General features: G+C 41.3%; 1 protein-coding gene across 8 annotated transcripts; it reads right to left on the bottom strand.

Moving 5' to 3' along the window:
* Window positions 1–74: 74 nt before the first annotated feature.
* Window positions 75–13346, bottom strand: LOC143358009 (uncharacterized). Of its 8 annotated transcripts, XM_076794817.1 has the most exons (10): window positions 12658–13346; window positions 12366–12453; window positions 12095–12205; window positions 11126–11753; window positions 10940–11032; window positions 10624–10710; window positions 9655–9813; window positions 9250–9553; window positions 8671–8917; window positions 75–8593 (listed from the first exon to the last, which is right to left on the bottom strand). In XM_076794817.1, coding segments are annotated over exons 1-10 (1746 nt in total). In that variant the 5' UTR covers window positions 12660–13346; the 3' UTR covers window positions 75–8566. The 8 variants fall into 8 exon arrangements, with proteins under 8 accessions (XP_076650932.1, XP_076650930.1, XP_076650929.1 ...); XM_076794815.1 differs by having other exon boundaries at window positions 75–8917; window positions 12366–12556; XM_076794814.1 differs by having other exon boundaries at window positions 75–8917; window positions 12366–12522.
* Window positions 13347–17238: the final 3892 nt, after the last annotated feature.

The raw sequence follows: 17238 nt of genomic DNA, 5'->3' as shown, positions 1-17238 counted from the left end.
TCTTATTGGAATGTTTCATGAAAAAACAATGAAAACAAAATTAATATCCCGCGGTTAAATAAAACTCACGCGAGTCTTCAAAAATGAAAATGTCCCTTGGACATCATTTATTATTATACCTAATGTCTGATATAATCGTGCGCTAACTTTTTAATCGGTACGGTTCCCTTATCTAGGTAATAATCAGTATGATACATGTTACATTCAAAATTATAATTCTAGTTATATTGACAGCAGACTAATCTAAAGTGACAATCGCCCCCACTTACGCGAATCTTCATACAAAACGGCGTCCGTGTAAACGCATTAAGGTTCCTTCACAATGTGGCCGTCGCCACGATCGTCCCTTTCCCTAACTCCGTTTCACAAACAAACGAATTTCATTATCCTTCCCCGATAGCGACATCTTTTCGGAACAGAAACGCTCAATGTCGTTTCCCCGTCTTTTTTTTTTAAATTTCTTTTGCCGATAACTCGTTTCGAATAAAAAACTCGCGAAAGTCGAAGTCGAAGGTAAACGGAAGATCGAAACTTAATTTTTACAAAGATGGCGCATCGCGGAATACATTCGCTTTCGTCTACACCATGTTACACGATAAAAAGTAAAATCTCTCTAGTATTTCTTTCAACTACATCCTCCGATGAGATTGTTCTCGGCGTTTTCGTTGTGCAACAACAATGAAAACACCGGGAACTCGTACAACATCATTTACAACGCTCGAGGAGCAACTTTTTCTTCTGGTACGTTCGGGGGTCTTCCGGCGGAAGGACGAAAATAAATTGATTACTCTTCTCAACCCCCTACCTTTCATCATACAATTTCGAATTTTTTCTTTTGTAGCTCTCTCTCTCTCTCTCGCTCTCTCTCTCTTACTCTCTCTATTCCTTTATATATAACTTTACAATCCTACTAGTAGCTTATAGAAAGTGCGTTGATTTTTCAAAAATTTTTTTTTCTTTACAATGGAAAATGAAAAAATATCTCGATAGATACCCTGAAAATAAATTACATTGAATATGCGGTTGTAAGGCAACGCGCCACGAACGACATACTCTTTAATTTTCTTCAACGTCGATGCGAAGAAAAAAAGTTTCTGTAGTTTCCTCCCTTTTCGTAAAAAAAGAACAACGTGGATGTCTGTTTAGACATCGATTACGTTGCAGACGGAGGAAGGAATATATTTTTTAAAAAAGATTTATTTTAGAGGGAACAGCATCGGTATGCAAATTTTCAATTTTTTTTTTAAACTGTGTCGTTTTGCCTTACAATCGCAGATATACAGTCTCACGTAGTTTCTTCGCGTTCACCAATGTTTCTTTTCATCTTTCTACGTTTTTTTTTTTCGTAACCACGATAAAAAAGTTACGAGACTTCGTCGTATCGTTATTAATTGTGTTTCCTCTAGTCCTCTAAAGTTTCATCCATTTCGCAAAGAGACGGGCAAAATTTGTCCGACGACAAACGATCATTCGCGAAAGTTTTGCTATTCATTGAATCAAGATATGATACTTTGTACGCCATTCAAACTTGGATCGAACCGGACCCAAATTAACATTATTATCACTCGCGCTAAAATGTTTCAACGTTATTTAGGTACACAAAGATTTATGCAATTAAACGAAATCTTGCCCGTCTCTGTCGGTCATCTGCTTATCGTACAAAGAGGCCATTTTTTTGTTTCTTCAAAGAGACTCCTTCCCATCTCGCTTTTCGAAAAGAAAGTTCGGCTCGCTCCTTCTATCCCGTTTCTATATCAGAGACATCGACTTTCTAACCGCCTTTTCGAAGACTTAACAATAATGAACAGATAATTTAATAGGAACGTGTTTCTTTTATTATCAAAAATTCGTATGACCAGCAATTATTGCCCATACAACGTGTGTCCGTGTGTATACGTGTGTATGCTCGCGTGTGTGTGTCTGTATGTATTTTGCGTGTAATCGTCATGTAAAAATTAATCTACATCGTCGCGATAGGACTGCACATTTTGTTTTCCTGCTTTGTTCTTTTTCCTCTGTATTTATCGGTTTATTAAAATCGTCTCCAGTCATCCTCTCGTTTTAATTTAAGAAAAACTTCGGTAAAATTGCACGCTCTATGTTCTAAGGTCTATTCATGGTTTCCCTCTCTCTTCTACGCCTTTAAGTTTCGTTACGAATATGTTTCTAAATACGCTGGTATCCTGTGTACCGTATACCGTGTGTATATCAACCTCCTCAATTCTTTCTCCCCGTTTTGGCTAGATGATGAGCATCGTTGTTCAAGAACGAAAACAAAAGAAGAAGAAGAACAGAAACACGCTATCTTCGATCTCCCTTTTTCTTTAACGCGTTCGCCGCCGGCGCTCGTAATTTTTATTCGAACTATCGAAATTTAACAGCGTATAATGCAACTTATGTTAAAAATTTATCACAACATTTGATACTCTATCGACCAGACTTATTTTTGTGGGTATGTACGATTTTAAGAAAAAGAAGGAACCGTAGCGACTCCTAAGACTTTTCATAATCCTCATACGTATTTGGTCTGGGGGTCCTGACCCCACATATATTTTGTATTTTTTTAAATGACTTCTCAGTCCCCAATTAAGAAAGACCGCGAGGAACGGCTCCGAAACAAAATGGCGGCGGCGAACGCGTCAAACCGGAACGCGTTCGAGGAAAATTTGTACAAAAGACCTCTCTCTCTCTCTCTCTCTCTCTCTCTCTCTCTCTTCTTGTCTACTATTTCTCTTTCACCCGATCGAGCACGGGCGAAAATCTGTACACGTTTTACGACTTATACAATACTTATACAAAGTTTACGTATTATTTCGCCTCGGCGCGTCGGAATTAATGCTCATCTGGACACGGGACCCGTTCGAAGTCGACGAAAGCGTGTCCAATTGATCCGAGAAGTTTTTATTAAAATATTGTACCGACAGCGACCATTTCGGCGGGTGTATCCAGATGAAAATTAATCACCGAAAAGATGGCGGGCGCGATTAAGCCGTCAGTCGTTCGGAATCAATTTAAGAAAAGGGTCGAACGCTTTAGGACACTGATTTCCAGTGAAAAATCGAGAAATCGTTACCTTCTCGCGATTCGAAGACCGTTTCGCGTTCACCGCGACGAATTTTTCGCTGTGCGGCGACTATACTGCGGATGTTCGTGCAAACGGAGATCTTCACGCGCCATTTCAGGGAACCGGAAACGAACAGAATTGTTGTTATATTGTTACACGTTCTTTCGTTCGCGTGCTTAGCACGGTTGTCACAGTCATCAGGCTTCGAATAAAATAAAAAGGTTATCAAAGTTTATTAAATTTGTTGCTACACCGAGTTTTCAGACAATATCCAGCGTTCCACGAGTTGCATAAAATCCGCAGTTTAGCGATGACCCTGAAACCTCGACCCTCGAAATCCTACGAAGTACTTTGCTGTTAGTCAAATTCGCATCCTAAGGTAAGTTGTTTTTGTTTTCGTGGGATCGCGCTCGCGCGAGCTCATGCACAATCAAAATGCCAAGCGATCGGATAGGTCAGGACAGAAGTTTTCCCATGAGACTCAGGAAGACGCTTCCAGCTGTGGTTTTCTTTTGTTTTATTAAAATGGAAGCTCCGAATTGTTTCGCTCGCTTAGAATATTAGCTAAGGTCGTGATATAATTGCGAGGAGCCACGTGACCGCGAGTTGATCTTTTATGGTAAAACCACTAGTTTTTTTTTTTTGATCGACAAGCATTTACAGAAAACTGGTGCGACAATTTACATATTTAATAGATGAAAAAAAAACGATTTTTAAACTATTATTATCAGACTGCAAACGTTTACTCGTACGAAATGCGAGTCGGAAAAATGCAACAAAGTGATAAGTTCTAGACTTTCTACTGTAATTATTTGCTTCACTCGTGATTCGTAAAATCGTTCAATAAAAATGTGAATCTGAGTTAAGCATTTGCAATCTGATCGTAAAAAATCACCGAGCTGCTTCACGAAGATGGCTCCTTCAGCAATTCCCACAACGCGGTTCCTAAACATTACTTATTCGCCTATTGTTTCGTACTTACAATCCCCACCAACCTGCCGACGCAGATTTCTTAACGTAGGTACGGTATATAAAAGTGTTTCTTTCTCTGCCATTCGAAGAAAAGGGCTCGAGGTTCTTTGTCAACGGAAAACATGTGATACAGTAGTTACTTGTCAAAATTAGTACCGCTCGGAACAATTAGGGGGTCGCACTCGCGGTCTACTTTGAATTTATGAAATTCTATAATAATTTGTCTGCAGACGTGATCAATTTGTTCGTTCTTCAAGGACACCATTTTTTTCTTTTTCTTTTTTAGAAACGAAAAGGAAGATGAACGGTGAAAAATTAATCGATAGGTGATCAGTCGATTTTGTTGCGACTACAGCGAAAGATTTTCAGCAAATGGTGCACGTGCAGATTGACGAACACAAAAAATTTGATTTTGTAATTTTATTTGATTTCTCTCGGTGAAAATTCCCCGCAAATGGACGAACATCTAACAGCAACTCGCGAAGTATCAACCGCTGTCATTTCGACAATATTAAGCCGTCCCATATGTATATTCACTAAGTTACTTAATTAAAATCTCTTCTCACTTATAATTTATAACGTTCACATTTTCGAAATAATCCGTGATGACCAGCAGCCGAAATATAAGTCCGACGAAACTAACTATTTGGGTCCTACAGAATTTTTCTCGTACAATAATAAATCTTATGCCACTTAATGCACGTCGAAACGAAATTAAATAACGTTAAATAACGTTTTGTTCGTTGTAATTTTTATGTCGCTTTCAGTTCTGTAAAATTTGTAATGAAAACACTGAATGTCTATTTTGCTACAAAAAAAAAAAAGAACTGTGAATTTTACAACCAGCGATAAAATAACATTCCGAGCCATTGATAACATCGGACCGTTAACGTGTCAAGTCGGCACATTTTTATTCCTCCATTACAGCACAAAAAGAATACAATTTTACCGTATCAGTGGCCGCGATGGGACGACCTAACATTAGAAATGGACGTTACAATGTGTCGTGCTTTCGATCGTTGAATCCAGCGAAAGTGAGTCGTTTCGATTAAAAAAAAAAAAAAAAAAATCGCAGCGATCGGAGCCCTGGTCTTCGACCTGGAGATGATGTGTAATGCAATATTATTTACAAACGACATCGAAGGTGCCGTTAAGCGAAACAAAGAGTTACGAAGATCGTGTTTGTCGAACAGGCTCGATCTACCGAGTGTCCGCTAAATATATTCCACTACCACGAAATCATGCTAAAATGGCTAAATTCCAAAAAAGAAAAAGAGGAAACTAAAACACTATGCAAACAACGCGAAAAGACTCGAACATTCCCAGAGCGTTCGTTTCGTACGATGTCGCATGTGTTATAATCCAAGTAAATTAATTGCACTGGCAAGCTGAAACAAGCGTAGCTCACGAGGGAACCTGGATATCCCGAAAATTCTTACGTATTTCCGAATTTCACTCTTTTTTTACCGGGAGAAAACTCAGCTCAACTGGTCGTAGTGAAAAACATCATGTAAATGTTAACGTGTGCATTTCGAGTTTCTGATATATCTTGGAAACATCGGAAGACTGTTATCAAAGCTTAGAAATTCGACACAGTCGCAGAGGTTTCTCGAAGTACAAACTTTTGTTAGTTTTCAAGATATATCGAAGAGTAGCAGAGCACGCTTTAACATTTATTATATTCTTTATAAACCCTCGAGGCGTCTTACTTTAATTAATCTTAGCTACAAAATTGTACATTCTAACGTCGTCTTATATTATAATGGCAATGGATTTTCAGCTGTCAATAAAAGTAATAATGGTATATAGAAGAAAAAAGGGAGAAGCGAAACAAAAAGTTTCCCCGATCCGTGGTCGAGTGTTTGAAAAACGTGAACGAAAAATTGGAAATTTTCGGGTTATCGAGGGTCGCTCGTCAGTCTTAGAAAAAGGTCGAGAGCAAAAGAAAAAGTTAAATTGACTTTCTTTTTTTTTTCTTAGCGAGTTGTTCGTCGCGCCGGAAGTTTCGTCGCCGACGTTTCGAACGAACGTAAACCCGGGGAACACCGAAAACAAATAGATCTCTAGTCTAAACGAAAAATACTGTAGCAGGTATTATGACCACATTAAAAGTAAATTAAACGTAATTAGCATATCTTTATTTTTACAAGTTATATCGATAAAAACAGAGAAATTCCCCCCCGAAAAAATGAAGAAGTGATCCCAGACTCTAGACGGAGATCCTCTCGAGGAAATTGATTAGAACACGATTATAAACATGTTGGCCTCGATCACTATGTGATCGGACGCGTTCTGTTTGATGGCGTTTCTTACGTGATATTTCGCGATCAATCGATTTGTACACTGTATAAAAGAATTGTGTGTATTTTTTTGGGGGGTGGGACATCACCGAACCATTGTCTGTCTCTCGTTTCAGGACGATTCGTTTGTAAAACAGTGATTTCATTCTTTGTCGATTTTTTCATCCTGGCGGTACAAAAAAGATCACTCGAGCGTTATACGTACTCGCAGCGAATTCTGAGCAACGTTTCGTTCGCATTCGCAATTCAAAACAGAGCAAAGATCAATGATCTCTAAATAAATGAAAATCGGCCCGATCGCGGAAAGAAAGAACATCAGCTTAGACACGACAACGATGATATCCGAGGAACAGCGGTTCTTAACGATCGAATGGCGCGAGTGCATCCTTGATCATCGTCGATTCCACAATCTCACCGACCAGTCGGTTGGTGTGGGACCGTCGATCATCGTTTTGTGTTTTACCAATCGTAATAATTATCGTTAGAAACCGAGTCGATCTCTGATTCCACATTCTATCTCTTCATTTTTCTCTTCTTTTTTTTTTCTCCTTTTAATTAATATTTTATTCAAAGTAGATTTCAGCGACGCGCTTCGTCGCTCCTAACAAGTGGGGATATAAAAATTAATCGTATGTATATGTATAGATAATCTAGCCAGCTAATTGTCGTTTACAAACTAGCAACTATTTTAGTTAACTGATACTCAATATAGTTCACGGCCTTAAAATTATAAAACAGATTAGTCTGCCCGTCGATATTCACTGTTAATTATTGCAGCTCCGGTGAGATAGAAATCTTCGTCGCGCGTGGGCGTCGCTTCTGCCGTCGAATTGTCTTCTTCTTTTCTCGTTCGTTCGTTTCCTTCTTCCTCTTGTGCCCACTCTCACTCTCTTTCTCTTCCTTTGATGCGCTCTTCTGTTTATCCCGTAATCGTTTTTCGTTGCAGTTAAATGCAAAATTCATTTGTTCATAATTTCTTTTTTTTTTTTTAATGATCCCGAATGACTGGACGGAAGAGGGCTCGCGCATAATCGCGACATCGTTCCGTGCCACGACTTCCGCCATTCCCGTAACCGTTGGGAACGCGTGTGCAGAAGCAAACACGTTTCCCTCGGTTACCGTGCACCGAATCGGCAAAAGGAAAAAGAGATGACCGAAGCGTAACACAAAAATTAATACTAGTTCCTATCATTCGTCTTCATCCCCACGCAGATCGGATTAGAAAGGGCCGAGGTTCGAGCGTTTACCGATCCGAGTCCACGGTTCTCCGATTCGCTCAGGATTTGCCGAACAGCCAATCGGATCAGCCCAAAAGCTTCCCGGCTCTCGGCTGTGAATACTTGTCCTGCAAAACTTGAAATCGGAACGAATCGCGGACACTCGGACTACGTGCGTCCACCGCAACGTTTCTCGTTTAGTTTTGTCGTCGTGGTAGACCGGCCGCAAAACGCGGTGTGAATACAAAAATGAGAGACACCGTTCTCACATCGACTGGTTCGGTTGAAAATCAATTGGAAGAAACAACTAATCATATCGGTAGAATGAACCGTGGATACCGATCAATCAATCCGATGTCGAACGATGTCCAAGTAATGAAACGTGTCTATCTCGAGTGAGAAAATATAAAAAAGATCTCTCGTCCACGATTCCCTGTGTGTTCTAATATCGTTTCGCGATAAATCAACGCTCTCTTTCTTCGTTTTCACTTTTTTGTTTTGTTTGCTTCTCCCGTGGTCGGCAGAGCGCATACCTATCTTCTTACGAGCCGTACTCTTCCGAGTCACATTCTGTGTTTTTATGCATAATTACTCACTCGCGGAAAATATCGCTAAGTCTCTTTCTGATATACCCTTTTTTCTCGATGCGTTTCAATTTCAGATGTATGTATATCTTTATATTTATATATATATATATATATAATATAATCGACTGTGTTTTTTGTGTGTATGTGTGTCCTGTATGCCACACCGATTATATATAATCCTTTGCGTCGGAACCTGAATCTCTTCACGAAAAGCGTGCCTCGCCAGTCATACTCCGGAAACTCGTTCTCGCCGTAATAATATCTCTCCTTGCTCGCTTTCTCTCTCTAGCTCTCTATCGACACCACGCTCATCTCTACAATATTCTCTCGCACGCGCATCCGTCCGTTTGTCTCTCAATGTTAACTCTAGGGATCTGTTTCGATTTTTGTTGATTCGTCGACGTCGTTCATCTCGTTAAAAAAAGGTTAAAAAATTAACCCCTTTACCAGCTCCTGAAAGGTATTCTCTAGCTGAATCATTTAGGGTCTGGGAAGGTCACCTGACACTTGTAGACTTCTTCGAGCATTACCGCTTGCCCCTGTCCTTGGCTGACAGTCACCGGAGTCGTGGTGTTCACCACAACCACCTGTTGACCCTGCTGCTGTTGCTGCGGCTGCTGCTGCTGTTGTTGCTGCTGGTTGCTCGCGTTCGGCTGCTGTGCGTTTGTCGGGTTGTTCGCGTTCTGGTTCCGGGCGGTCTGCCCGTACTTTTCATGGATTGCACGGTGACGTTTCAATGCGAAACGATCGGAGAACCCGATCTCACATATATCACATCTAAAAACAAAGATACCAATCAGTATTCGCTCCAAAATACACTGGAAAATGCCTCGCTCGTTTTGAACACTGTCCAGAAATGCTTGCCTTCTAAACCTATGCAACACATTTACAAATGTGTTCAATATTTTGTGACCATCAAATAGTTCAAAAAGACGTGTGAAACCTTCACTTTCGTGGAATTCAACAGGTGTATACTTGTGCGATTGATCATCATATTTAAGAGAGTTGAAAATGAGAGTTCTTAAAAGTTTTAGTTCTTTTTTTTTTTTAATTTTTAGAGACTACGAAGAGTGTTATGCCGGCCAAAGCGATTACAGTGAATCCATTACCTGTGGGGCTTTTCACCGGTGTGGACCTTCGCGTGGTTCTTCAGATGTGTAGCTTGATTAAAGGCCGAGCCACATATACTACATTTGTAAGGTTTTTCACCGGTGTGGATCCTCCTGTGGTTCCAAAGGGTCGAATGTCTGGCAAATGTTTTTTCACACACTTCACACTGATAAGGACGTTCACCAGAATGAATTCTTTCGTGGTTCTTTAAGTGAGGACTTTGCGAGAACTGCATACCACAGACACTGCATTTGAACGGCTTTTCGCCGGTATGCACTCTTCCGTGATTCTTCAGATATGCGGCTGCGGGGAGACAGAAAAGAGTCGTAACGTTATTTAATCATGTTATTTTTGCGAGAGCCTAAGATTCAGAATCGTGTTACGAGTGTTTCGTGCGTGGTCACCTTTTGCAAATGCCAAGCCGCAAATATCACACTTGAAAGGTTTGTCTCCAGAATGCAGTCTCTTATGGGACCAAAGCGACGAGTATCGGGAGAATGTTCCATCGCACACATTACAATGGAACGGTTTCTCCGCCTGATTCTGACTGTTCTGTTTCCCACCTGTAATTAAAGAAGCAACCGGGATCTTAGTTTTCCTCGAAGGGCCAGTTCTACAACAAGGTATGCTCCTTAGATGATCTGATGAATGCATCGGGCAACACAAGACAGAGGATTGTGTATGGTCTTTTTTTTTGACAATTTTGTTCGTTTTCGAAAGATTCTTTTTCACGGCATATCGTTTTTCAATGAAAGACTAGACAGTCTTATTCATTTTTTTTCACAAAAGAGAATGACGTTGCTTGAGTATCCGAACATGCGGGTAGTTAAGAGTTAGTGCAGAAAATAGGAAATGAGTAAGTACATGTATACAATGAAATAAAAGATGCATTGAGTGGTAAAATGATATTCAAAAGAACTTCCGAATACTAAAATCGCTAAAGATCGATAGACTAAGTTTATAAAACTGTCCCTTAGGGGAGATCTTATTCCATGCAGTGATTCTTAAATTTAGATATCAATGGTTTTACCAAAAAGGAAACAGAATTGTTACAGTAAATTCAAAAATACATTGTGGAAATCGCAATGTTTGGCAACTGTTTGCTGGATCTTCTTTAATTGTAACATGCAGATCAATTCTTAAATAGGAACTCACTAAATTTTACTCTTAAATATGTTAAAGATCAACTGGTACATTTTATTCAACGAATGCGCGAACTCAAGGTTCGCACAATGTATATTATTTGTTGAATAAAATTTATAAGAAAATATGCATGTCTTAATAACACATATCCACCCGTCGGTGGTTCCTCTTGATACATATTCTGTAATGTTAATCCCGTGTTCTTTTTGGCTGTAATTTATCCGACTTACTTCCTATGATGATGCGGCCTGTTGCCTTGCAGGCACCACACTTTGCGAGGGAACTGATTCCAGAATCTAGTTTATCGTCGTCTTTACCTACCATACACCACCCGATGTACGATCATGATAGCAATGAAATGATGCAAGTAGAGGAAAGATGATTGTGTTGCAAGAAGAAAAACGTTTCCCTTTCAATTACGTCAGAACTTTTTGTTACACCAAACGATATTACTACACTGAACGAAGGCAAATTGGTACTTTGTATTCGGTAGCAAACATTTTTCTTCTTTTCGCAAGAAGCTTAGTGATAACGAATTCAACTTACCAATAAAAATTATTCCTGTGCCATTACATTTATGACATTTGGTGACACTGGTAACACCCCTTCGTTTCACCGGATGATGACCAGGTTTAATAGCTATAAAAGTAATGTACACACCATGTTTTACATCGAACTCTTTTTTTTTTTCATGTATTCAAAGCAGGACATAGTAATATTTCTGAAACGTACTCTTTTTAATTTTAGTCGGATGATGTTCACAGGGGTCCTCACTACCACAATCCTCACAAATCTGCACCTTTGGTTTCTGATGCATATTTGTTTTATGGCTCTTCAATTCTCCTGGTAGTGCAAAGCATGCTCCGCATATATCACAGGTATATGGTCTCTCAGGTGTGGTCGCGACAGTAACGGTTGTTGGTGTTTGCACAACGACTTGCTGTGGTTGTTGTTGAAGATTACTAGGCGTTGTGTTGTGAATCCGTTTGTGGTGATTCAATAAGCTCATGTGCCCAAAGACCAAACCGCAAATGTCGCACTTGAAGGTGGCATTGGTAGCAGCAGCGATGCTCATTTGATTCAACAGTGTGTTGTACCCGACAGGTTGCACATCAAAACGATAGCAACCCTTGTCGTCGGTAGTGATGGCGCCAATCGTGCCCACATTCGTTTGAACTTTCTGGAGCATGTTGACATTGTAGTAGAAGGGGAACTCAGCAGTAGCTGACTGTTGCTGGGACTTGTCTTCTTTCTTGTCGGACGTGACATACATCTGCTGAGACTGCTGTTGCTGCGACTGTTGACCCTGAGCAGCCTGCTGCTGCTGCATTTGTTGTGGGTCAAACATTGCTGCTTGCTGCTGCAAAGGGAAATTTGTAAAAGTTAATTCTTCATACTGTTACGAAGATTGTATAAAAACAAGTATTGTTAGTGTCTCATAATGTGAGACGGCACAGGGGAAGGAGAGCAAAGTTCACCATCATGCGATCCGATACACCCGAAGTAGTAGTGGCAATCTTCTCAGCGAATAGCGAAAATGCATGTGCCTCAATTGTGTGCACCTGACCAATCAGACAGTCTCCTTGCGAATTCCTTTTGCATTCTTCCCAAGTACCATGTTACGAGACATCGACAATATACGTTGCGTAAAGATTATTTTTCTGAAAGCTTAATTCGATGGATGCATCAAGAATTAACCACCTGTCTTTGATCTCCGTAACTTGAATTGCTCTGCTCCGTCTGAGTAAAACTATTAGTTTGCTCGGTTTGAGTAAACATGGAACACTTGACTGGCTGCTCGATCGGTTGGCTCTGTTGAATGATAAACACCGTTAAAAACACACGAGTCTGTGTACAGTTTTAGTTTGAAAAGAACAAGACGCTAGAAAGCTTTCCGATATACATTATGGAGCATGAACAGAAAAAACCTTTCATTTCCTCTTTACATCGTTGTGGTATACAAGGTGCATACCTGTTGTATTTGATCAGGACGGGTTGTGTTCAACCACACCACGTTGTTGCCATTTGATTCTAGGGCCATTGATGTGTTGCCTTTGACCCTGCACAATCAGTAGGCATTCGTTAAGCAGAAATAAACCTTGAGAGACGTGTCCACTCCGACTGCCCCCCTGATCAAAGCCACACCAAGGTAGAAAGGAATGACTTTACCATAATAAATCAGAAATTAGAATTGGCAGAGAAAGAGAGGAGAAACGAGAAAGGACGGCTTCAAAACAATAACCATGACGACATACGATACTCACATGTGATAGTCTACACGGGCGCCGCGGGTTACATGTCTGACTGCCAAACGGGTGATCTTCTAGTTGCCATGACTGCGGCGCGGAGTGCCGCGCAGCTGGTCACACGAAATCCTGATGATCCCGATACCACCGACAACTGGTTTCGGCGTATCGTCCTATACAACATCCGAGAACGGGTTCCTCGTGTCGGTTGGGCCGTGGTCGCGGCGGAAAATCAATGGCGATCGATTTCGAGCTCCGATGCACCACCTCGGTAGGTTCGATCCCGCTAAAATGAACCCCGGTCACAACACTACCGATCGCTCACCGCGAGTGGATGCCGCGAAATCCGCTTCGCGTTGCACGTTTGTCAATGAGCAGCGTTGTACCCGCGCATATCATGTCGTCCAAGCGCGGTGGCGGCTGCGGCGACTGGTGTACGAAGCGCGGGTTCCTTCGGTCGCATAAAATTGGCGGTAGCTCGCGGGCCACGACTCCTCACCGCTTTATTCACGTCAGGTTCGGCCACGTCGCCTCGTACCGTGGCTCAGGCTAGGCCGTAGCGCGAACAAGCAGACCGAACACCGTCAACAAACTCTACGGTAGCCATTACACGCGACGAGGATAACAATGGGCGACACGAACGCGCGCTGCCCCCGATGCCTTTTTCCGAAGCGTTTTCGGGCGCCTTCCGTGAATGCAGCCAAGCGCCGCCAAGGTCAGCACCCGGTGACGCCAATGCCCGTTACACCGCGCGCTCCCATTGGCCCGCGACCAACTGTCGCCGGTTCCCATTGGCTACCGTGTCCTCCGCGTGCGAAACTTCCAAACGATTATTTACCTTTCTCTATGGAAAAACCGTATAATTCTTTTTTCTTTTGACAACTCCAGACCGATTCTGTATTTTTTGCTCGTACAGCTACGTTTAGGTACGCAGGATATAATTATGGTTATCGAAATTGTCAATCGTACAGTTATTGGAATTGTTTGAAATGAACGGTTAAAGTAATGAAGAGTAAACGGTGCTGTTGAGCTAAATGTAATTGTTTTCTTTGGAGTAGGATCGTTTTGAGCTCGTAGCATTAATAATTATGTGATGTCATTTTTTGTTAAGATAACAAATGTAGTCGACGTGGAAATCTGGCTTCATTGTATTCGTTGACGGCTGATTGGACGGTTCGACGTTAGATGGAGCTACCGAATGGGTCAAGCGAGGTTCGAACGGTTAGCCGAACGTTTCAATTTAACTGTAATACAATAGCTCGAATATTAGCAAACTGATAATCGTTAAGTAAGCATAATTACAGTTTAGTTGTAACGAGGCTTGTAACTGGTCAATGACTAGCAGTAATTCGTGGTAATCTCAAACAATGACACTTTACCAAAAAGCGGTTTCAAAGTACCGTTGAAAGCCGTTAGCAACTTCGCATCTTTTTAATTGTGATCAATTATATAGCATATGAAATGTTCAAGGTACATTCATCGCTAATTTGAATGCTTTTAATTTTTTTCAATGTTTATTGATAACCGCGTGATGTTAAAAAAATTGATACTGTTTATATTAGTTTGAAAGATATCATATATATGTCATTTTGGAACAAAACGGTGATCATTTCCGGTTCCTTCGCGCTAATTATACTTCGTACTTATAGTTTTAAAACAATGATTACATACTTACTATTTACGACGACACAAAGTATAAGTTGTTGTCATTATTAAAAATAAAGAAAGAATTATAAGTAATATATGAATATCATAATAAATTTTAAAAGTATCTCAGGGTACACAATTATCAATTTTCGAATACATTTCCGCATCATAAAATACGTTGATGAACAAGATCGAAGAAATTTGAGTGGAACAGACACATTGCCGAAACGAAACCAGAGGAACAAAGAATAATCCGTAAAACGTTTCCTGCGGTGAGTCAATAATCGTCGCGGCACAGCTGGTAGCTATTCTCGATGCGGGAACTTTTCCTTTTTTCACAAGTTTTTCGCGAAACAGCATTTTCCATTGCGGTGTATTTTTTCAACCATTAAAAATAAACCGCGACGTCGCATACGGGCGAACAATGATGGAAACGCGGCCAAACCCATTTCTCGTGGCTTTTTATACGTTTCTACTTTTGAAACGATATCAGTGAATGCTGGTTTAAAAGTAATTTAGTAAAGCAAACATTGACGATCTAAAATTCCTTAAAAATAAATTTTGATCTCTGGATAGATAATTTCGCAAATAATAATGATAACACGGCGGCGTTAATTTGAAATGAATTATGCCTTATCAGTAAAAGCAACAACAAACGAGGTAGTCGAGTAACATTATTTCCCTTAGAAATAAGAATAACGATTATAATTTTTAGATTATCTTGAAGAATGAGCTTTGTACTTTCTTTCAAGATATAAATTGTTGAGAGAGAATAATGACTATATTTTTTAGATTATCTTGAGGAAAGGAATCTTAATCTAACGAATCGCAATCAATGACATCGTGAAGGGCCCAGTTTTATTGTTACTTAATGATTTCATTATAATTTGCAGGTATAATGCTCATGAATATCGGCGGAGTTTGAGTCAGATTTCCGCTTACGCTGTTTTCGGAATTATGAATTATTATGCCGACGATCTTCCTCTTGGCATAATCGTCTTCCGGCGGTTGTTTCGCCGAAAATGTGGTATAGCGTGGGAGACGATGCTGCAGACGATTAATAGCAACGATCGCAGGACTCTATTGTGAAATCTGTGTGTCATTATGCTCTCGACTGGTCTCGTCGGAACGACGACGATTAACTTCATATGCTAGACGGAAGACGATTCGGTCGTTCTCGTAACTTTCAGAAATAACTGTCCCATCAGTCGCGGTCGTCTGATATACCTTGAATCGGGGTTCCAAGAATGAGGATGATCCTAAGCGTCTCGTGTTATTAATATGTCTTCAACGATTCCGCAGTCGCTGGACGGTAACTTTCAGGAACAAAGATAAAACCAAAATAATATCTTAAACGAATCCACTTCGGACGAATCGCAGTGCATATGTAGATATGTATTACACGATTTTTGTTGTTGCCTAAATTCACTTTAAGGGGGTGACACATTATCTATTTTTAAAGATATCTTTAATTTTAGAAACGCGCTGAGGATGTTCTCAAAAACGAATCGGTACTCGAAGAAAAAATTACGTAGGATGTATAGGATGTATAATAGTACACAGCCCTGTGAATTTTTATGGTAATTTATAGGCGTTGAAGCAGTTAGTCAATCTTCCCTAAAACAAAGAGTGTCGTTTTAAGCAATTTGTATTCAACCCCTCACCGTTTCAATATTGTTTAATTTTGTAGGGTAACTGGGGTTGGAAAAATTGGGAAGCGTATCGTACGGCCCTGGAAATAGTAGCGCCCGTTTCAAAACGCCTCGGCGCCGGCAGCAGGCCAGTTCAGTCAGTTGGCGTCGCGACGCCGCCGCCAAAGGTTTCCGAGAGGCACGTTGCGGTGCCACCTTCGAGTTTCGTTCTACTGACAGAAGCAGAGATAACTGTTGAAAAAGACGCAGTGCATGCGATCAGTGAGCACAGATTGTGTTAGCGGTATTCGCCGAGTGCTTCATTGCAGACCACCCAGCCGAAGAACAAGAAATCCATTAAACAATTTTTTACAAACCCTAAGAATATTCGAAGAGGAGATAAACTGACAGAAAACTTCGATCGAGTAGTCTAATGCCAATGCTGCGGATGACGATTGTGTCAGTGTCGCGGATGCCTCAGGAGTGCCCTAACATCCCTCTGACCGTTCTCCTTGTTATGTTCGAGCAGGGTAGTCCCAGCTAAAGGCATTTGGTCCAGATGATGCAACGAAAGACGCAGGTGGTCACGAGCGACGTGATCCCGGTACCAGTCAGAATCAAATGACGAACAAGCTCGGTGGTTCCTTGATCGCATCGGTGGCTGGATCATCGTCAAAGGAAGCGATAAACATTCGGCCCATGAAGTCTGTTCCACAGGGGGTGAACGGTCCGGCAAAGGGACGGCGGATTAATTTCGAGTCTCGGAGAGGTTGAAGCGAGATTGAAATTTCGGAAGTTCGGGGGCAGTTCGCATGACAGCCGTGGCTCTCGTGCAGGGTCAACTCGGAGGGAAAGTAACGAGAATTCGGGGTCAGCCACACGAAAGGACTGCGCCTTATAGGACGAATCGAGGCTTTTAAAAGCTTCCATCGATCTCGAGGAGTTACCGTTGGGAGAGGAACCGGAGTAGGAGTCCTCGAGGAAGCGTCGACTGACATCGTTAACTGAAAAGTCGGGGGCTTATTTATCCGACGACGGATTTAACTGGCTTCGAGGTGCAGGAAGGCTACGCGGCCGGACCCGAGAATTCGGTTTAATCGGCCGATCGATCGTCACCGCTTTGAAAACCGCCCCTCGCCGACGGCGTGTCTGCGGAACCGCGCGTTTCGTCGAAATTTTAAATCATAAATCGCGTGTTCCAAAAAACGATCCTCTCTGTTCCCATTACGCTTTGGTCTTTCGCAGAGATTGTAGGCGTCGGGGGAGCACTCGACCTCCAAACCCGGCGACACATTCGTGTACGCTTGATCTATTTATTGCT

This window comes from Halictus rubicundus, chromosome 10 (genome assembly GCF_050948215.1).
Source record: "Halictus rubicundus isolate RS-2024b chromosome 10, iyHalRubi1_principal, whole genome shotgun sequence".
Taxonomy (NCBI): domain Eukaryota; kingdom Metazoa; phylum Arthropoda; class Insecta; order Hymenoptera; family Halictidae; genus Halictus; species Halictus rubicundus.
The sequence above is the reverse complement of the archived record's forward strand: the minus strand, read 5'-3'. Positions and strand labels throughout refer to the sequence as shown.

Coding starts and splice junctions, on each gene's coding strand:
- LOC143358009 (XM_076794812.1), bottom strand. Junction 11,754..12,094: donor GTTACGGAGATCAAAGACAG/GTGGTTAATTCT, acceptor TTCCCTTTGCAG/CAGCAAGCAGCAATGTTTGA. Junction 9,814..10,623: donor AGGCCGCATCATCATAGGAA/GTAAGTCGGATA, acceptor CTTTAATTACAG/GTGGGAAACAGAACAGTCAG.